Here is a 22,358-nt window from a genome sequence, read left to right as displayed (position 1 = left end):
GACGAGATAAGTATTCTAATATTATGGTTACATTTACAAGAATATACTGCTGATTTGTTGGTGAGTGGTTGTCCAGAAGTATTTCTACCCCGTTCTATCCATTGAGCGCTTGCATGTCAGAGAGGGTATCACATCTTGCGCAAGCATCTGCCTCTCCACACACCTCTCTGCAAGTGCTTAATGTTCCTCCTCCCTGTGTCTTTATGGTCGGGATTTGGACGTCAAGAAGTCACGGGAGGGGAGGGCGCGAGGTTTCAGTGCTAGAGCATTGGGAGGCTACCGGCATATGATATTGTAAGATGAGAATCATGTAATTCAGCCCCCTCAGCAGGTCCAGCTTTATATCGGAATATGACTGACATGTTCGGCCAGAAGCGTATATAGGGCTCGAGTTCAGTAGTTCTAATCCCATTGAATTGAAAGTCGTGAGCCGTGTGGATGTTATAGACACCGTGTATTTTAGTGTTTGCGCATCTTATATTTCTCTTGAAGAACTTTTTTTTTTTTTTCCTCAGCATTTTTTTTTTCCCCCAGCATAGAGGACATAGTATTTTTGCTGTTGGAGTTGGATTGCACATTACAACAGGTAAAAGTATTTTCTGTGGATGTTGCTAATGTTTTTGTTATATTGCTTTTTTTATTTTATTTTTTTATGTGGCATTTTTAAAATAGTAATAGTAACAGTTTTCTGGGTTACAGTGAAAAAAAATCCGTGTTCCAGTGAGGCACTTACAATGGAAGTGAATGGGGCCAATTCGTAAATGGTAAAATACTGTGATAAAATTGCTAATTAAGCTTTTTAGTTAAAAGTTATATCCAATATTACAACTTTGTTGCCTAAAACGACCGTAAAAATTACGATTTAAACAGCTTTACAGCTCAAATATTACACAAGTTTTAACAGAATAATGAATGTAAGTTCTTTTAATTAAATTTTAAGCTTCACATTATAAGCTGCCTTTAAACCCTCCAAAAATTGGCCCCATTCACTTCCATTGTAAGCGTTTCATTGCAACCTCGACATTTGCTTTTTTTTAAAAGAAAAAGAGGGAGTCAAAGTAATTTTTTGTGGTAATCAACATTGTCACAAATACTGTGGACTGATCTTAGGCTAATGTGTATAAAATGAAAACTTTTTAGGGGCCAAATTAAACAGAAAACTGTCAGTGTTGAATGTCATGTTTTCTCAGTCATAATTCATTATTAAAAGTGTGTTTTTTTATATATTTGCTAAGTTATGATACTCAGGAGAAGTCTCTGCTTGCTGCCCTTGGTGTTACTATGCATCAGAGCACTACCTCAAGGTAAATGATTTACACTTGTTCCTAAATGTAGGATAGTGCATATTTTTCTGTTGTCATTGATTTTTACCATTTCATCTACCCATTATTTTCTGTGTAATAATTCTGTGTTTGATTTATTGAGAGTCTCTGTGGTACTCAATGATTGTGAATGATGCTTGTGAATGATCTTGGCCTGAGATGGTGCAACAGTTTTCTGAAAGCATTTTTGGGCTTACATAATCATCTTATAAAATGTATTGCGTGTTCTCACATAGTCATCTGTAATTTATTAAAACCCATTGCATCTTTACTGAAATACAATGTTCCGTTGACCCATTCAAAGATGGCCATGTGGAAGATGAATCTACGTTCGACCTTTTCAAAATCAGCAGCATTAGCAGAAAGACAATTGGTGTCAAGCTCTTCAAGGGCCATGACTGGGATTCACCGGCATACCGTTTCATCCGCTTTGACCACATCCCTTCTGTGAACACCATAGCCCTTAATCAGATCCTCAAGCAGATCCAGAACAATGAGGGTTTTGTGTTTGTGGCAACAATACGACAGGACAAGGGCTCCAGGGGCACCCTGATTGGCCTGGAGAGTCCCAGTGGGAGCCGTCAGTTTGAGGTTGTGTCCAATGGGCGCGCCAACACGCTGGATCTGGCCTACTTGGTGGAGGGATCTCAGAATGTGGTGTCCTTTGAGGATGTGGACCTATCTGATTCACAGTGGAAGAACATCACACTGTACATTCATGGAGAGAATGCTCACCTGTATGTGGGCTGCAGCCTCATTGACAGTGTGATCCTGGATGAGCCTTTCTATGAGCACCTGTGGCCAGAGGGCAGTCAGATGTATGTGGCTAAAGGATCTATCAGGGAAAACCACTTCAGGGTAGGTGCTTTTTACAATAATTTTGCATAATCATTTTCTACTGGGCTGTTAATTAGATGATGAAAAGAACCTTGTTGGGTATCTAAAAGAGAATATCCATTCTGTATTATAAACAAGCCTTAAAATTTGTTTTGTTGGTGTAACCTCATGTATTCAGGTTGCTTTGGTGATGCTTGAATAAAACCAGTTAATTTAGATGCTACCTTAAAAGTTTAAATTTTCAGTGTTAACAGTGTGCTTCATGTGGTAATGTAACATCCCTGAATCAACCTGAATACATTAGGTCAGTGGTTCCCAACCTTTTTTGACTCCGAGGCCCGCCCATTGTCTAGACAATATACAAAGCTCCGGATAGGAATGTCAATAGATCAAAATACTTATTACAATTCATTTGGTGATGTTTCAGGAACTGTCAGATTACATGTTGTAGGTCTATATCTTGATTTTAGCAAACTCCTACATTCAAATAAAGTTATTGTATTTTAATGTACAGTGCATTCAGAAAGAATTCAGACCCCTTCATTTTTTTCACATTTAACCTTTTGCTAAAATGCTTTAAATTAATATTATTATTTTCACATCTACACTCCATACCCCATAATGACAAAACATAAACCAGATTGTTGATAACTTTGCAAATTTATTAAAAAGAAAAAACTGAAATATCACATTGACAAGTATTCAGACCCTTTGCTATGACACTTGATATTTAGCTCAGGTGCATCCCATTTCTCTGGATCATCTTTGAGATGTTGCTACACTTTGATTGGAGTCCACCTGTGGCAAATTCAATTGATTGGACATGATTTGGAAAGGCACACACCTGTCTATGTAAGGTCTCACAGCTGAAAATGCATATCAGAGCAAAAACCAAGCCATGAGGTTAAGGAACTGCATGCAGAGCTTAGAGACAGGATTGTGTCGAGGCACAGATCTGGGGAAGGCTACAAAAAAATTTCGGCTGCATTGAAGGTTCCCAAGAGCACAGTGGCCTCCATAATTCTTAAATGGAAGAAGTTTGGAACAACCAGGACTCTTCCTAGAGCTGGCTACCCAGCCAAACTGAACAATCGATGGAGTAGGGCCTTGGTAAGAGAGGTGACCTAGAACCTGATGGTCACTTTGAATGAGCTCCAGTGATCATGTGTGGAGATGGGAGAAACTTGCAGAAGGATAACCATCACTGCAACACTCCACCGATCTGGGCTTTATGGCAGAGTGGCAGAGCCAGAAGCCTCTTCTCAGTGCAAGACACATAAAAAACACCTAAAGGACTCTCAAACAAGATTCTCTGGTCTGATGAAACAAAGATTGAACTGTTTGACCTCAATTCCAACCGTCATGACTGGAGGAAACCAGGCACCCTTATCACCTGCACAATACCACCCCAGTGGTGAAGCATGGTGGTGATAGCATCATGCTGTGGGGGTGTTTTTCAGTGGCAGGGACTGGGGGACTGGTCAGGGTTGAAGGAAAGCTGAATACAGCAAAATACGGAGATATCCTTAATGAAAACCTGGTCCAGAGTGCTCAGGACCTCACACTGGGCCTAAGGTTCACCTTCCAACAGGACAATGACACTAAGCACACAGTCAAGACAACGCAAGAGGTGGCTTAGGGACAGCTCTGTGAATGTCCTTGAGTGGCCCAGCCAGAGTCCGGACTTGAACCCAATTGAACATCTCTGGAGAGACCTGAAAATGGCTGTCCACCAACGGTCACCATCCAAAATGACAGAGCTTGAGAGGATCTACAGAGAAGAATGTCAGAAAATCCCCAAATCCAAGTGTGCATAGCTTGTCGCATCATACCCAAAAAGACTTGAGGCTGTAATCGCTGCCAAAGGTGCTTCAACTAAGTACTGAGTTAAGAGTCTGAATACTTATGTCAATGTTATATTTCAGTTTTTTCTTTTTAATAAATTTGCATAGTTTAAAGCATTTTAGCATAAGGCTGCAACATAACAAAATGTGAAAAAATGAAGGGGCCTGAAAACTTTCTGAATGCACTGTAATTAATTTTAAATAATCTTAAGTCATCTTGAGGCCCCCTTGGAAGTTTGCTGAGGTCGCCCAGTGGGCCCGGCCCCCTGGTTGAGAACCGCTGCATTAGGTTACACCAGAAAAACTACTTTTTGAGGGTTAGATCTGGTAGAAATATCTCCTTAAGGTAACAGTTGTAGGTTACCACTTTTAACAGCATGTACAATACAAATGTATATTGCAAGCAAATCATGGCCAATCTTAATGGGTTAACTTATTTAGTTAGAGTTCGTTCAAGCAGAAGTCATCATTCTGTCTAAGTACCTTTACATTTGAAGGAACCATGTCCTCAGACTACTATATACTGTGGTGTTTTTAATCTGAATGAAGAAAATGATCATAAATATTCTAATTTTGGCTTTGCAATGGACTGATGAAGTTACAATAATCTCTGTTTCATCTCACAGGGTTTACTACAGAATGTACAGTTCCTTTTTGACACCCCAATAGAGAACATCCTGAGACAAAAAGGTTGTGAGATCGCCAAACCTGGTAAGAATTCATTCATATCTCCTATGGTTAGCATGGGAAAACCACAGATGTTTTGTAGAATAGCTTTTCAGTGTCTACTTTCATGAACTATGGCTTGTTTATGCATAAGAGTGATGTTTTAGGAATCACATTATGTTCTCATGATGCCTATACTTCTGAACGCCCCAGGTTGCAGAAGCTCTGTTGGATTCACTGTCTGCAGTTCATGATCAAATTTGTTTTAAGAGGGTTGGTATGTTTTCCTTTGGATTCAGTTTTCATTTGCAGCTCTTTTGACTTTCACATAAGTGGGACATGGAATCTTCAGATCAGAGCTGTGGACATTTCTGACCGTATAACATCATGTTTACTGGAAACACTTGTGTTAGTTTCGTGGTATAAGAGTCAAGCAATGTGCACATGCCATAAAGTGGATAAAGATTGTCATGCTAATATTCATAGGCAGGGTTTTCCTATGTCATAATGTAAGAAAGGTGGAAAAAATGGAAGTGTATACTCACATAATTTCATACACACGTGAGATCATAATTGGTTGGTGGGGCAGATATTTAGGGTGTTGTGCCCATTGGTTGCCTTGTTGTGATCCTAGGATAGACTGAGATTTTGTTAGTGAATAATCTCATCCCTTGAGTTGATTTCATTTCGTTTTAGACTATGACCAAAAAAACCTAAGCCTTGTAGGAGCTGTGCGGGTGAGCATTGTTGTTCCTTTTTATTATAACTGAAAAAGCATGCAAAGGATATGTGCAGTCAAAAAGCTTCCATTTCCCTTTGGAAAATATCTAGAGAGAAATGCGTGCCCACACGGATGCATGCCAACTGCTGAAGTTAGGATGGCAGTGCATTGGTCCCAATAAACTTGCCAGTGCTCCAGTTTAAGAGTGCCACGTAGTACTAAATAAAAGCTAAACTAAACTGTACAAAAACCTGCCTAGAAAGTCATTGAAACAGACACATGCACACACACACACACTTCTTTTCCCAGCGAAGACTGAAACCCTCCTGAGATTTGAACAAGTTCAGCAGTCTCTTTAAAAATGTTGAAGCTTGCATGAACCTCACAGGGACCTCTGGAGATAACAACATGGTTCCCTGATTTAGTGTCTCCTGCCTTCCATAAATCTGCGGAAAATGCACAAAAATGACCCCAAAATAGCTGCAGATATCTAATGGGAGTCTTAGCATAATGGACAGCATTCCTCTGCTTTTGCGTATCCCCATTTTTTTTTAAAGAAATGCCTTGAAAAATCACTTTCTTAAATGTTATTTAAATGTTCTTCTGTTCAAACTTCTGAGTAGCTTCTACAGATTTATTACACTTAAGTTAGAAGGGTGAGATATGGTGACGTACTGAACGTTTAGGATGTGGAATATCCACCACGCATCTAATAAGAGTTTTATTTTATTTTTTACTTTATAATCCATGTATCCCATGCTGCTTTATTTTTACTGTTTATCATAAATGCATGGCTCACATGACCTTTCAAATGTTGTATTTGTTTGCATTTACCAGCAAATTACAAATTAAAGTCTGTTTGCTAGCTGTTAGTCTTTTTTAAATATGCTCAATACTTGAAGGAATATTTCACCCAAAAATGAAAATTCTGTCATCGTTTATTCAACTTCATGTCATTCTACACCCATATGACTGGAATGCAAATGAGGAATTTTAAAGGATGTCCCAATCACTGATTTCAATACAAAGGCAGTTGATAGGGACTCCCTTTAAAGCTTTAAAAGGCACCCAAAGTGTCATGAAAGTAGACCATGCAACTCATACTTTATATTCAGAGTATTCTTAAGGCATACAATATGTTTCTGTGAGGAACAACCCGAAATGTAAGTTACTTTACAGTGAAAATCTTGACCTCTGCCATGGCTGTGCCTTGCACGTTCATGAGTGCAGTACAGAATCTTGTCTATAAGCAACCCTAAGTGTAGTAATAAATATAGTTTTTGTTAAACTACCATTGACAATGACCCTACTTTCTTTTCTCTCCCAGATGAAGTCAATGTGGTAAATGAGAGTACAGAGACCGTGTCTGTCAGTACGGCCATGACCAACTTCATTGGGCAGAAGGAGAAACTGGCATCGGACATGTGTGAGCGCTCCTGTGAGGAGCTCAGCACCATGTTCCAGGAGCTCAAAGGTCTTCGTATCGTTGTGGGAAATCTCATCGATGGCTTACAGAAAGTGGTAAAGTTGCTTATACTTAGTGATTTCTTTATTATCACAATCCCTTGTCAATAAAGGGTTAGTTTACCCTAAAATGACATTTCTGTCTTCATTTACTCACCCTCATGTTGTTCCAAACTTATGACTTTCTTCCGTGGAACACAAAAGTAGATGTAAGGCAGAATGTAAGAGACTGACAGCCTCTGTCATCACTTTCACAGAAAAAAAGATGTAATGGAAGTGAACAGTGACTGAGGCTAATATTCTACCTAACTTCTCATTTCGTGTTCTATAGAAGAACACAAAAGACATCTGGAGACTGAGATCATGAACAAAAATGTAAAAATTTTCATGGAGGACAATTAAAACATGTTTTCAATTTAAATTATTGTTTTTAATCATATCTTGTAAGATTAGGAAAAATCATGAGGCATCAACCTTATATTTCAATGTTAAGTGTATCTTTCAAGCTATTAAAATGGCCTTGGGGGTCTCTCAGATCTCAAACAGAACATGAGGTTCAAGTATTTTCCTTCATACTACATAGAAATTGGACATGACTTAGAGCAGCCCACATGAGTGAGCATAACAGTATTTCAGTCATGACAACTCGGAAATATTTAGCATGTTAATGTGGGCATGACGTATGATAAGATATTGGTTTTGCTGACTAGATCTAATACACTGCTGTTGCAGAGCAAGTACGGAGACTTGCTACTGCTAGAACATACACAGACATACTGAGTTAAGCATGCGGACATGCTGCTGCTGCTGCACTATTAGAAAAACACAAGACATGCTTGTAACTGTTCAAGGTTGGGAGAGGAAGGAGGACACAGGAATTTTGGGACTTCAACTCAAAGGTATGACTTTAAACTAAAAATAGCTTTTCAGCATAACACTCTTTAGATCATAGTTCAACACGGTCTCTTTCTGACTGGTAGCTCTCTCCTCGTCTCTGGCATGGTCCCTTTTTAATCGCTCTCCCCAGTGCTTACTGTAATCAGAAACAGGTGTTAGACATTATAGTGCTCAGGTGTGTGCACACTTACTGCTTTCTCTCCGGACAGAACGCTCGACCACGCCCCCGCCGCCACAATACTGCATCAGTCATGTATGATATGCTGCTGCACAATTAGACATAAATACAATCCCCCAACAAAACAGGGAAGCCACACAAATGCATAACACAAAACACAACCCCCCAAACAAGCAGATCTACCCCCAAGATTTGTGTCCTGTTGTTGCTCCAAAGAGCCATGCGCACAGAGTGTATTCTAGCTAGGTGAGCCTTGGCCTGCTGGCTGAATGGCATAACGCTAATGAACTAAATCTCTATGTGTGCTTGGGTCTGCTTGGCCAAATGGCTTAAAAGGGCTAGTGACCTGACTCAATGCATACATGGACCTGGAAAGCCCAGAGCATTTTTAACTAATGGCTAGCCTAGCTATGTGTGGATTTATTTCAACTAATAACCTGAGATAATGATGTGTGCCAGATTTGGCTACAGCTTACCTTGATAAAGACATGCTTCTATGTGTCATGGCCAAAAGCAGACCTTACCGTGCAAGTTGTTAGAAGAAAAAGCCCCAGCAACTGCCTGAGCAAATAGCATATTCAGAGAAAACTCACAGTGCGCTGCAGGTAAACTGGCTTACTTCTTTGGTTTTATGGCGGGTGGCACCAAAATTAAGGTGCATTATCGCCACCTACTGTGTTGGAATGTGGACCAGAGTTTACCCATTTCATAAAAAATAAATAAATATATCTAAATTCTCTTAATCAGCTCTGTTCTCTTAAGATAATGAAAACACTCTCTAATCCATAAATAAGTATATTTTTAAGCTTTAGTTCTTCCACTCCCGCCTTTCTAAGTTCCCTCTTCGTTGTTTCGCATTCATTCGAATATTTCTGACAGACACAAATAACATGCTCAACTGACTCCTCTATTCCACAGTGCTAACTGGCTTACTTGCAAACAGAGCAAATTTAAATGATAGGCAAAGAGAGAGTACGCAAGTTGATTGGCTGCCTGATTACACGTCAAAGGACCTATCAGCTTACACCATGTAAGCCGATTGGCTTGACATATCACATGTGAGCGAGCTGATTGGCTAACAGATAACAAGTTCAAAGGACCTATCATTTTACGCCATTCAGAGTTTCATGCCTGAACTTAGTTATATATCCTACAAATGCCTTTCATTCTCAAACAGCACTTAATCTTTTCACGCGTGAGTTTCTCCTGTACTGACAGACCCCCCCAGCGTGAGTTCTTTAACGCGTGCTGTAATTAAAAAAAAAAGTCTTACCTTTCACTTTATTGCAGATGCACTAAAGGACAGATTATATCACAGCAGGTGCATTGAAGGTCAGATTATATATTGTCAAGCATATAATGTGGTTTTTTAGATGTTTATAATGATTGATTATGATAGATAAGATGCGAATCCGCTTGCCGGCTATGCACGCCGCCATGTTTTTTACATGCAATGCAACATGGGATTTTGAGTTCTTGATAGACACATAGAAGGTTCTAAAAACATGGCGCTTCCAATTTCCCAGCACCGGAAGTGGTTAGAATGAGTGACGGACAGAATGGGAGAAGGTTCAAGTTGATTGACTAGTTTGTATATTCTTTGTTTGACGTCAGAAAACATGGCCGCAGCGCTGCATCAAAACTCTGACGCTCTGACGTTAACGGCTTTAAACTTTTATTTAGTGATTGTTTGAATGTTTGTAACATAAAAATTAAGATATAGAGATATTGAAAAGACTATTTGAGCAGCTGGTTTATTATGACAACCGCTTCTGTCCTTCTTTTGCTGGTAAACAGCAGCACGAATGCAGATCACACCTGTTTGATCGTACGCATCTGAGTCCAGCCTAGCATAATCACACCGGTTTGTTCATACGTGTGAAAGGTTAATGACAAAATAAATGCTTATAATGTTATTAAAGCTTTGCTGTGTTTGCATGTGTGTCAATTTTGTTGATCTGAAATTTGAACTATTTTATAAAGCCAACTGTTCACTTAAAAATATTTTTTGGGTTGGTTGCCAATCTGTCATGGAGAATTTTATTACAGATTAAATATTTAATCTTGCTGCTTCAGATTGAAAAAGCAAAGCTCTTTTAGTCTAAATAGTACCATTAAAGGAAAATAGAGGCAGTGGAAAACGTGAAGATGTGGGCTTGGATTTAATGACTTGTTTTAGAGGGAGATAGGAAGTGTGAATAGAAACCGAGTCTGGCAGTGTTTAAACAGCCTTTTTATCCTCCACTGGGAGCTTCCCAGCGATGAGGGAGTCTGGGTATAATCTCTGAGAAATCCAGCCATTGGATGCTGCGGGTCCCAGAGGCTCTTCCAGACCGTGTGGTGTTCTGTTTCACAGCCTAACACTCACAGCTACAACCTATGTATTGTGTTCTTCAAATACACACACATTAAATCATCAGAACACATTGACTCGTTTTCTGTTTTTCTTTTCTGTTGTATGTATTTAGTGTGCTTCAATAGTTAATAATGAAGTCATGAAAAGAATGTTTCCATTTTTTTCCTTTTCCCCCTTTCACATTTTCTTCACTTTCTGTATGTTTCTTCTTTCTCAACTCTATGCTCTTTGCCACAAATACAAATTGTAGGATGAAGTGGTATTTTAGGTAATACTATTGTTTTTTGGGCTTGAAGGTGTTGCCAAAGTTCTGGTTGTGTCTAGATTAGGGCTGTGCTGATACAATTATATATCGATATATTGCAATACTCTTTCAGATGATATTGTATCGATGGTACCAATATTTTTATAGATTTTTTTTTAAATTCATATCATATCCTACATTTATATTATGAAGAAGCAGGTCATCTAAATAAGCTCAAACTCTGAAACCAGCATTTCTCAATGCGGTCAGAATGATATTGTGATGCAACGCGATATATTGAATTGTGACATGTATTGCGAAATGTATCATATCTGAGATGCTTTGGAATATAGAGCTCTAGTCTAGATGGTAGAAATTCTTGCAAGACTGACCAGGTTTATTGTGTTTATCTGTAGTCCTGCAGCAGCAGGATGGAGTAGAAATTGAGTTGGCCTATAATAATCAATTATATATAAGTAATCAATCAATAAATATTTTTTGTTTTTGTTTTATTCATTATTACCATCTTGAACAAAACAAAAAAATAGTGATTTGAAACTAGTTAACAAAGATTGAAAACTGACTTACAATCATACATTTTTACCATTATAACATTATTGCATTTGAATGCAATTGACATAACATTCAAAAGTCACTTGCTGAGACTTGTTTGCTTCATCTTTGCATGATGACCAACTCAATGGGGATCTCTTATCATTCTTCTGAGCCCTTGCCTTTATTTATGTGTCCTCCTCACACTGTTGATAATATGCATTTAAATCTTTAAGAGCCGCAGTTTTCAAGGCTCCCCATAATTTTCCTTAGGTGACCATTAGATTTAGTGAGCATGCGTGAGAATTTTGGAGCTCAGGGTTTACAATCCACACATGTACCAAAGTTCTTTGGTCAGAGGTCACAATGAGAAAATCGTACCAGATTCCTACTGCCAGAGCTTCCTTTTGTGAAAGGCCAAGAACATTGCTGGTGAATAACTCATTCATGTGGAAGACATTGATAGGACTATTGCCTCCTTTTGACCTTTTGCATTTGTCTATCTGTCTGTCTTGCTGTGCGTCTGATGGTTAGACTGAGGAGAACACAGTGATGAAGGAGGTGTTGGGAAACATGAAGAACATCAAAGACAAGCACATGTGCTGGCAAGATGGCCGTCTCTTTGAGAATAAGGAGGACTGGGTTGTTGACAGCTGTACGAAGTGTACCTGTCAGGTAGGCAGAACTGGTGTGAGATGGATGGATGAGAAAGCGCATAGCTATCTGCCTTTTATTTGAAATAGTCTGGCTTTATGCTTTATGGCTTTATTCTGCAGGAATCAAAGATTGTGTGCCATCAAATCACATGTCCTCCAGTAGCCTGTGCCAGTCCCACTTTCCTGGATGGAGAATGCTGTCCGGTGTGCCTGCGTGAGTAATATTTCTAATATGTTTCTGAAATGCACTCAGACTCTCTCTCGGTTACAATCTCTCTCACATCGTGGCCTGAATAATGTCTATTTTAATACCCTTTCTGTTCTTTACAGTCAGCTGATAAAAAAAACAACCGAAAAAGAAACACAATGGATGTGGTAAAGAAGCCGTGTGACTCCACACTTGTTAATATGTAAAACACTTCTGTGAGGCATTAGCTGAACTGCCGCCATTCTTATAGTGACAGTACTGTTATAGCACTTTTACATGTCAATGTAAATACTTGTAAAGAGTAAAAATAATGTGTGAAAACAATAAGCTGTCACGATTAGCAGAGGCAGGACCCAAACGCAGAATGAAAACAAAAGATTTTATTAATACAAAACCAAAGTCAAAAACGCAAACTACCCTGTAGGGAAAAAACAAGGACCAAGGCGGTAATCTCGCAGATGGGCTGGATCAAGAAGGGAAAATCACAGGACTGACAGGACAAGTGAACAAGACGAACTTGCACAGGACAGCGCATGAGGAGACTAAAATATGGAGAGAAATCAACAGGTTAACAGGCAGGGCAGGTGAGACAAATAATGGGCAAACAAGGAGGCAGGAAATAATGCAGGTCTGAGAGACACGAGGCAAAACAGAAACAAAACAAAGCCACGTGCTCCCACAAAATACAACACCCGACTGGCATGAGCACATATCGCTATGACAATAAGGCAACATGCGCCCATGCCAACCAACAGACAGGATGAGAGAATGCATGGCAACGCCAACAAAGCAATGCCATGCACTCTCACACTAGACAAAGCCTGAGCGTACATCGCGAGGCAAACACCAAGCGATGCACTCAACAGGCGACAAAATGAGTCAAGACACCTGTGCGAGAGTTCGGCCACAAATAAAACTGACATCTAAGACAGAACTGACCAAACACCAGCACAACGTGAAGACGGTTCGCGGGCACGCTTCACAAACAATTGATTTGAGTACAGGTGCATCTCAATAAATTAGAATGTCGTGGAAAAGTTCATTTATTTCAGTAATTCAACTCAAATTGTGAAACTCGTGTATTAAATAAATTCAATGCACACAGACTGAAGTAGTTTAAGTCTTTGGTTCTTTTAATTGTGATGATTTTGGCTCACATTTAACAAAAACCCACCAATTCACTATCTCAACAAATTAGAATACATCATAAGACCAATAAAAAAAAAACATTTTTAGTGAATTGTTGGCCTTCTGGAAAGTATGTTCATTTACTATATATGGACTCAGTACTTGGTAGGGGCTCCTTTTGCTTTAATTACTGCCTCAATTCGGCGTGGCATGGAGGTGATCAGTTTGTGGCACTGCTGAGGTGGTATGGAAGCCCAGGTTTCTTTGACAGTGGCCTTCAGCTCATCTGCATTTTTTGGTCTCTTGTTTCTCATTTTCCTCTTGACAATACCCCATAGATTCTCTATGGGGTTCAGGTCTGGTGAGTTTGCTGGCCAGTCAAGCACACCAACACCATGGTCATTTAACCAACTTTTGGTGCTTTTTGGCAGTGTGGGCAGGTGCCAAATCCTGCTGGAAAATGAAATCAGCATTTTTAAAAAGCTGGTCAGCAGAAGGAAGCATGAAGTGCTCCAAAATTTCTTGGTAAACGGGTGCAGTGACTTTGGTTTTCAAAAAACACAATGGACCAACACCAGCAGATGACACTGCACCCCAAATCATCACAGACTGTGGAAACTTAACACTGGACTTCAAGCAACTTGGGCTATGAGCTTCTCCACCCTTCCTCCAGACTCTAGGACCTTGGTTTCCAAATGAAATACAAAACTTGCTCTTATCTGAAAAGAGGACTTTGGAACACTGGGCAACAGTCCAGTTCTTCTTCTCCTTAGCCCAGGTAAGACGCCTCTGACGTTGTCTGTGGTTCAGGAGTGGCTTAACAAGAGGAATACGACAACTGTAGCCAAATTCCTTGACACGTCTGTGTGTGGTGGCTCTTGATGCCTTGACCCCAGCCTCAGTCCATTCCTTGTGAAGTTCACCCAAATTCTTGAATCGATTTTGCTTGACAATCATAAGGCTGCGGTTCTCTCAGTTGGTTGTGCATCTTTTTCTTCCACACTTTTTCCTTCCACTCAACTTTCTGTTAACATGCTTGGATACAGCACTCTGTGAACAGCCAGCTTCTTTGGCAATGAATGTTTATGGCTTACCCTCCTTGTGAAGGGTGTCAATGATTGTCTTCTGGACAACTGTCAGATCAGCAGTCTTCCCCATGATTGTGTAGCCTAGTGAACCAAACTGAGAGACCATTTTGAAGGCTCAGGAAACCTTTGCAGGTGTTTTGAGTTGATTAGCTGATTGGCATGTCACCATATTCTAATTTTTTGAGATAGTGAATTGGTGGGTTTTTGTTAAATGTGAGCCAAAATCATCACAATTAAAAGAACCAAAGACTTAAACTACTTTAGTCTGTGTGCATTGAATTTATTTAATACACGAGTTTCACAATTTGAGTTGAATTACTGAAATAAATGAACTTTTCCACAACATTCTAATTTATTGAGATGCACCTGTACATGCTGCCAAGATGACATAATAGTAATGCACTCACGCCAATAAAATACATGGAGCCTGAGTGTCCGGATCCCGACACCAGAATCGAAACCGAACCAGACAGGAGAGTCAGGATCCATACATCCATGCTCTGAACATGAAACACAGAACTGACCGAAGAGCGCACTGCAGGGAAACCACAACTGAAGCTGTGCGCTCACACAGAGACAAAAAACGAAACACAGCACAGACACAGAACAAGAGTGTCAGGATCCTTTCACCACAGAAACCCAGACTGATAAAGTAACAGGATCCTGACATAAGCAAATCGGGTACAATCAAATCCAACCAGGAAATCTGTTTAAATATCCAGCCCTAATTTAAATTAAGTTTTTGTGTAACAAAACATTTTAGTTGAACAGTTAATACAGCAATACTAACATTTATGTGTATATTATTTTACTATTATTTCACGATTCTAAAATAGTCCATGTAAATTCAGTATTTCTAGCAATGTATTTCTTTAAAAAAAAATAAGTTTTTCACCCAATTTACTGGTGCTGAAGCATATTTTCAAGCTTGCAGCTGACTGGAACATGGTTAGTCCTCATTTTAAGATGACGTGTGGCTTCCACACTTGCAGCATAGGCAATCTCAAGCTGTTGTGTCGCCACGTATTGTCTGTCACTTCTGTTATAAACAGTGTCATATGCATATACATAAACAGGCCAGAATTCTATTGAAAAAAAAACTTATACAGGTTTTAATGATACAGAACTGTTATTGTTTGCTAACCGCACAGTTTTATTAGCCGTGAGTAACAAGCATTACTGTATGTTCCCATGCTCTGAAGTGGGCTGAGAAAGATGATGTCATGTATAACTTGAGATCCACAACATCAGAGACGAAGAACAATGTTGCGTTTGCTCTTTAAATATAGTAGCAATGAGAAGCACTGTGATGGGTGTGGTTGTGGTGGGGGTGGGGGTTTGAAGGTTTGAATGGTGTTTGAAGTTGCCAGCACTAAATGTGCTTGTGTGCTTGTGTACGTACAGCTAAAGACAGCGAGGATGATGGCTGGTCCCCTTGGTCTGAATGGACGGAGTGTACTGTCACATGTGGAACAGGTACCCAGCAAAGAGGCAGGTCATGTGACGCCACAAGTAACCCCTGCAGTGGCTCCTCCATTCAGACCCGCAGGTGCAGTCTGGGAAAATGCGACAGTCGGGGTGAGACAGCTTTACTTTCCTTTTTCTTTACATACTTTCTCTGAACACCTGTCATTTGGTCATCTACTGATTTTGATAGCTTTTCCTGGAGGCAATTTTCATGTCTGTTTTGTCCATAAAGCCTTAAAATCAGATCTAGGAAGAAAACCACATAACAGCAGTTTAAGTGATAATGATTTTGAACCCTACTGCTTGTGGTCTTTATAAATGTGCTCCGTAACTCATCTTCACCTTCTAACTGCAAGTGCACAGTTCATTCTCTCTGTGTTTTGTTTCTAGGTGTATCAGAGCATCAGAGATCATTGTAATAATAGAAGTAATGTTCTCATCTGAAAGGGTGTGTGATTGAAAAAGAAGAGTGAGGTCTCAAATGCAGCTGTCATATTAGGCTCGTTTCAGATGCCAAATGCCTCGCCTTGATAGTAGTCAAGATAAGGCGGTTACAGGCAGGGATCAGAAAAAGAGCCGGCAATTAGGACAATTCTAACTTATTGTAGTAGACCAGCAATGTACATAGGCAAAGACAAATGCAACATTTGTATTATTTGTTGTTGATCAAGTGGACGCAATGCAATTGAAATACCACTGCTTTTACAAGAAAGTTTGGGAACAGTTGGTTAAAATGTACTTGAAAAATGGCTAAGGAAAGTGAAGTTATGAGAAAACGTTTCTCATTTGTTTATAGGTGCCACTTGGTATCTGATGTACCTTTTGTTTCATTACCCCACATTTTTTTAGTTTAATAAAGACATAATTTCAGGAAAAAAGTTAACCCATAAATGCATGGGAATTTCACCAAAACTCTTACATATTCTGGTCTTTAGAGACCTGGCACTTTTATCTATCACAAATGGATCTACAAAATGCCTAGATTGTAAAATTTTAGAAAATAATAGAATAAAATATTATTTTGATATATTTTGATGTTTTATTATTCATATATCAAAGAGAAAATGCAACAGAGCAGGACAAAACTAGAACAGGATTCATTAATTTCACACTGAAATTTCATGAGACGCAACTGGCTGTCAAACACATATTGAGCCACACATGACACATAAAATACAAATAAGTATTTTCTCATGCCCTTATTGAGTCTAAATAGATGCACAACTTATGTTATTTCAGTAGTACACCCAAATGACAATAGTCAAATCATTCTGATCATGTGTTACACTTGCTATAGCTTACTTCCGTGTTGTTTCTTAATCAAATAGCAATGTCAAATGTAAATTAAGTCAATCACTGAACAGTGCCACCTTGAGTAAGAAATAGCATGTATATTATGTATGTGTACATGCATGTAACACAATTTTTGTTCCTGGGTAGTAAGTGTTATTTCCTAATTGCTTATGCCTCAAAAGTACAGAAATGGCTATTATTCCCCACAAACTTTGCTTTTGTGTCCAGGACAGTGATATTTTGAAATTTACCTATTTCCAATGAGAAAACGGGTGAATTTGTGTCTTTTCGTTCACATAAAGTCAGAAAAAAACAACATATGAATCCAAATTAACATGTGTTTATATTGAAGTAATACAAAAATGACTACAAAAGATTTAGAAGTGAGTAGTTTTCGACATTTACTATTATACTGTAAATCACTTTCACGAATCAGCCCCCAAATGTAGTCTCCCATCATGTTCTCGTTATACTGTCCTTGGTAGCTGCGTTCAAAGTCCAGTATATCCTGATGGAAGCGCTCGCCTTGCTCCTCCGAGTACGCTCCCATGTTCTCCTTGAAAAGAATCTGAAAAATAATATGCAATTAAATTGGATGGTGACAGGCTGTTACATCTCCATTTGTGTTCTACGAAAAAAAAGGTAATGTGTGTTTGGAATGACCTGGGGGTGAGTAAATGATGGCAGAATTTTTATTTTTGAGTTAACTATCCCTTTAACTGTATGTTGAGAGCAATTTTAGACTCAAATTGTGCTAATTGTCTACCTATTGATGTTTTCAGTTTATTTGAAATGCTCTTGGATCTGAGCTATGAAATATGACTGAGTTATGAGACAATTCCTTTCAGCCCCTTTGTAAATTTACTACTCTAGCTCCTTGGATCAAAGCAAGTAAAACTGGAGGTCGGTGAAAAACTAAGTAGTTGTGGATGTAAAGAAACCTTTGGGCAGAAAAGCAAATAGTCAGCTTCCCAAGAAATCTGCAAAATTGACTCATCAGGGAGGAATGGGAGACAGAACCCTGAGTAAAAGTAAGATCCATATGGTTGGCCACCATTATGGACCACAGCAGTGGAAAGACTTTTTCATTTAGCATACATGCTTTGCCCAGAGTGGTCTCCAGAATACTTTCAAAAGAGACATTCTCCCTGAAGCAACCTGGGAATAAATTTGACAATATTACCTTCAGGTGACAAGCCCAGATCTTCAACCACTATGCTAACACCACCACAGATGAAAGCAGAACATTATTTATGGCAAAGGATATTGTGTAGGGCAACGCTTAAAGGAATGTTCTGGGTTCAATACAAGTTAAGCTCAATCGACAGCATTTGTAGCATAATGTTGATTACCATAAAAATTAATTTAGACTTGTTCCTCCTTTTCTTAAAAAAAAAAAAAAAAAAAAAAAGCAAAATGGAAGTAAATGGGGACAATAAAAGTAAACGTGGCAAATTTTTGGAGGGATTAAACAGAAATGTAAAGCTTATAATTTTATAAAAGCACTAACATTAATTCTTCTGTTAAAACGTGTGTAATTTTTACAGCCGTTTTAGGGTTTGTTGACATGCATGTTGACGTCGTCATGGCAACAAAGATGTAAAACTGACTATAAATGTACACAGAAAAGTTTAGTAAGTGATTTCATCACACTAAAATCATGTTTACAAACATATTCTTCATATCTTGTGGTTATACTTTTGAAAAAGTGAGTATTTTAACGTAAAAAAATTGGACCCCAATCAATTCCAATGTAAGTGCCTCACTGGAACCTCGATTTTTGCTTTTTTAAAGAATAGGAGGAACGAGTCGAAATACATTTTTGTGGTAATCAACATTAAGCCACAAATGCTTTCGATTGAGCTTAACTTGTATTGAATCCGGAACATTCCTTTAAATTTAAAAGTGAAGTGTGTACTTTCTGTGCCACTAGTGTCACCAAAAGGAATTGCAAAAATAATGATCGTTTTCAAACAGATTTCCAGAATCCTCCCCACTTCTTCTATTGGTTGGCCTACAGATAGTCCTGCCCCAAATTCATTTCATTGGTTGAACCAGTGTTTTAAGAGTGCCACAGAGCCACAGTGTTTAAATTCAAATAATATCCATGACGATCACTGTTGTAGCCATTTTATGAAACAAGTATTTATGCGATTTGTGTTCAACTATCTTTAGGTCATGGTTCATTTTTCAATTGTATTTATGATCTAATTTGTATTAGCATTTTTTCTATACCAGGTTGAAGTTGGAGAGGGTAAAATGTTTGGATTTGGTATAATTTTTTTGACCACTTTGTTATTTTGATTCTACTTTCGTTTGAAGTGTAATTTAAATGTAGAAATATTTTTGGTTTAATTTTTCTGTGTTTCAATAACTAATTTTTTCAAAATCAACCGGTAGAAGTGAAATGTTTTCCGATACAATCAGTGTTAATACTAGCCATGATTTGTGTGTCAGTAGATGAAAATGATTATTAATACTTACATTCTCTATAATTGCCCTTGACCCAGCCCATTAGCACTTTGGCGCGCAATTTTGCCAAACTCACTTGCACCTAAACTTAGTGTATGCTTGCACAAGAATACCAAAACTTCATGGCCATACCCACTGCGTGTATGAATTATGGCATAGTGCTGCTCTTAGCGCTAGCGCTTTTAAAATAGGGCCCAGAATGTCAAAAATATATAATATGCATCTTAGAGCATACTTCTGCTTGTGGACTTGTGGAGTTTAAGTTAATAGAACTTTCAGATTTTTATTTTGTATTACACATGTATGTTAATTGCGCTTAACTTGAAATATTGAGTAAGCTAACTCTTTTTAATGGTACTTTAAACATAAAGCTCAACTTAAATACTTCACATAGAGAGAACCCAACTAGCTAATACAGCAAATGCTAGCATGCTGAATGCATGTTAATTGGAACCACTATGCTTTGATTAGCATAGCAGTTGCTTTATAAGTAAAGTAATATACTGTAGCATATTCTTCAACTGTACCTGTGCTCAAACTAAGCACAATCTCCACTATTCACCGTAATGGTAACCCCCAAAAACTTTAACATAACAGAAACTCTACTAAATAAAAAAATAAATACAAAAATTGAACACTAACAAGTCTCTCCCTTTACAGTCATCTTGCACAGACACATTATATAACTTCATTTTAACATTTACTCTCACTATCGAGTGCCATGCAAAGCATGCTGGGAAATATAAAACCCCTACCCAGTTTCAGTTAAATTTAAGTTTTTAAATTTAAAAAGACAACAAAACAACAATAACTCAAAACAATAAAACAATTCAGGTTACTCAAAATGTATAAGTTTTGTGAACTCAAAAGAAAGATAAATTTCTAAATACTCATCAAGGTAAATTTATTAGAACTAATTTAGATGATTTAATTTTTTTATTCTTATTATTATTATTAGGATTTATAGTGCAGATAGGATCTCAGAATCTGTGCCAAAAAATTGCTTGTTTTTCAGTACTGTTTTCTATTGTTCTGTTTGTTTGGAGCTTTTAATATAAGCCATATCAACCAAATATCACTGATTTCCATTCCCTTGAGGAATGCAACAAAACATAATACTGACTGAATTTTATGGCAGTTGGAAGACTAAGTAACAATATGGCTGCTTTTTCCTCAACTGTTGTAAATATTTACAAAGCGTATATAAGCGGATATAAACTCCTGTCCCTGAGTGAGTGGAATGAACTGCTATTCATCACTCACTCTCTGCAAGGTTTTAATGAACGTCATATGGCTCTTTGTGGTGTACCAATTCAGGATTGCTCTGCTAACTCTGGCCTACGGCTGACTCAAATGTTTTTTTTTAACTGAAAATGTTCCCAGCTGGTGTTTTGGATAGGCCTTTGTTACAATTACCACTCTACAATATTCATAAGGGGGACACTTTTTATTTGAATTAGACAAAAATATACTGGATCAAACCAAGTGGCACCTATAAACAAATGAGAAATGTTTCTCATAACTTCACTTTCCTTAGCCATTTTTCAAGTACATTTCAACCAACTGTTCCCAAACGGATTTTTAGAGAGTGTATGAAGTCTCAAGTTCACACAGGTGTCCTAGCATTGTAACCATAGGTTCATCGAATTAACTATGGACATGTTCCACAAGATTTGACAATCAGAAAGGCTAATGGTTGGTTGGTCCAGGTCATTGTTTTGTTGAGTTCACTGGCAGTCTTTCTCTGCCATTCCTGGACTTCATGCCTCTGGACTTACTATTATTGTTATTATTGGTATTTTTGTTGCCTTATGTAAGCCAGTGAATAGGTCTTTAATAGACATGCCAACTCCTTGACTTTCATTATAGTTCGTCAAGATGGTGGTTGGAGTTTGTGGTCCCCCTGGTCTTCATGCTCAGTGACATGTGGAGCGGGGCAGATCACACGTATTCGCCACTGTAATGCCCCCGTACCTCAGCTGGGAGGGAAGGACTGTGAGGGCATTGGAAGAGAGACACAAAAGTGTGAAGCCAAACCATGTCCAAGTGAGTGCTGGGAACAATACAGTTCTCTTTCATTTGATTCATTTTACATGAATAATGACCATTGGCATCAATTCGCTTAGCTATTAGCCTGTGTCTTAATATCATCACATCACATTTATGCATTTTGACTACTGACATATTAGACCTTTTCTTGCATCTATCATCATAAAGTCTTGCAATTATTCTGGCCAAGAACTGCCAAATTATGCAATAAAATACAATACAGTTTTATTTCTATAGCACATTAAAAAACAACTGCAGTTGACCAAAGTGAACACTATGGTCCTAATAAAGTACTTGACATGGTCTTCTGCTGTTGCAGCCCATCCACCTCAAGGTTCGACATGTTGTGCATTCTGAGATGATACTCTGCTCACTACAATTGTACAGAGCGGTTATCTGAGTTACCGTAGCCTTTCTGTCAGCTCAAACCAGTCTGGCCATACGCCGTTGAATCCTCTCTAATCAACAAGGTGTTCCGTCCGCAGAACTGAGTGAGCGGTAGTTTTGCGGATGGAAATGCCTTGTTGATGAGAGAGGTCAACAGAGAATGGCCAGACTGGTTCGAACTGACAAAGTCTATGGTAATTCATATAACTGCTTTGTACAATTGTGGTGAGAAGAATAGCATCTCAGAATGCACAATATTAGGTGGTTGGCAGGTGGTTTTAATATTGTGGCTGATCGGTGTACATTCAAAGGCTCATTAACACCATTGTCGTTGTTCAACTTCAAAAGCCAAATTTAAAAAGTAGGTTTTATACATGACATTTGAAACGACCAATTACAGTTTGCTTTTTTTACATGCCATTTAGAAGTGGTTACAAGAATAGACCAGCATGGGAAAAAATAGTTCAAATAATGGTGCAACAGTGTCAGTCTGGGACCAGCTGTACAGAAAAATATTTATTTAGCGGAA

General features: G+C 38.5%; 1 protein-coding gene across 1 annotated transcript in view; it reads left to right on the top strand.

The window, feature by feature from the left end:
* Positions 1-305: 305 nt before the first annotated feature.
* LOC127411862 (thrombospondin-2-like) overlaps positions 306-22,358 on the top strand; it is a 39,623-nt gene continuing 17,570 nt past the window's right edge. Inside the window, exons 1-9 of the mRNA XM_051647699.1 lie at positions 306-586; positions 1,236-1,304; positions 1,627-2,180; positions 4,630-4,714; positions 6,718-6,911; positions 11,616-11,756; positions 11,858-11,951; positions 15,566-15,739; positions 21,263-21,439. Coding sequence (XP_051503659.1) covers positions 1,238-1,304; positions 1,627-2,180; positions 4,630-4,714; positions 6,718-6,911; positions 11,616-11,756; positions 11,858-11,951; positions 15,566-15,739; positions 21,263-21,439 — 1,486 coding nt within the window. The 5' untranslated portion in view covers positions 306-586; positions 1,236-1,237. The remainder of the gene's footprint in view (positions 587-1,235; positions 1,305-1,626; positions 2,181-4,629; positions 4,715-6,717; positions 6,912-11,615; positions 11,757-11,857; positions 11,952-15,565; positions 15,740-21,262; positions 21,440-22,358) is intronic.

Source organism: Myxocyprinus asiaticus, chromosome 21 (assembly GCF_019703515.2).
Source record: "Myxocyprinus asiaticus isolate MX2 ecotype Aquarium Trade chromosome 21, UBuf_Myxa_2, whole genome shotgun sequence".
NCBI lineage: Eukaryota > Metazoa > Chordata > Actinopteri > Cypriniformes > Catostomidae > Myxocyprinus > Myxocyprinus asiaticus.
The sequence above is the reverse complement of the archived record's forward strand: the minus strand, read 5'-3'. Positions and strand labels throughout refer to the sequence as shown.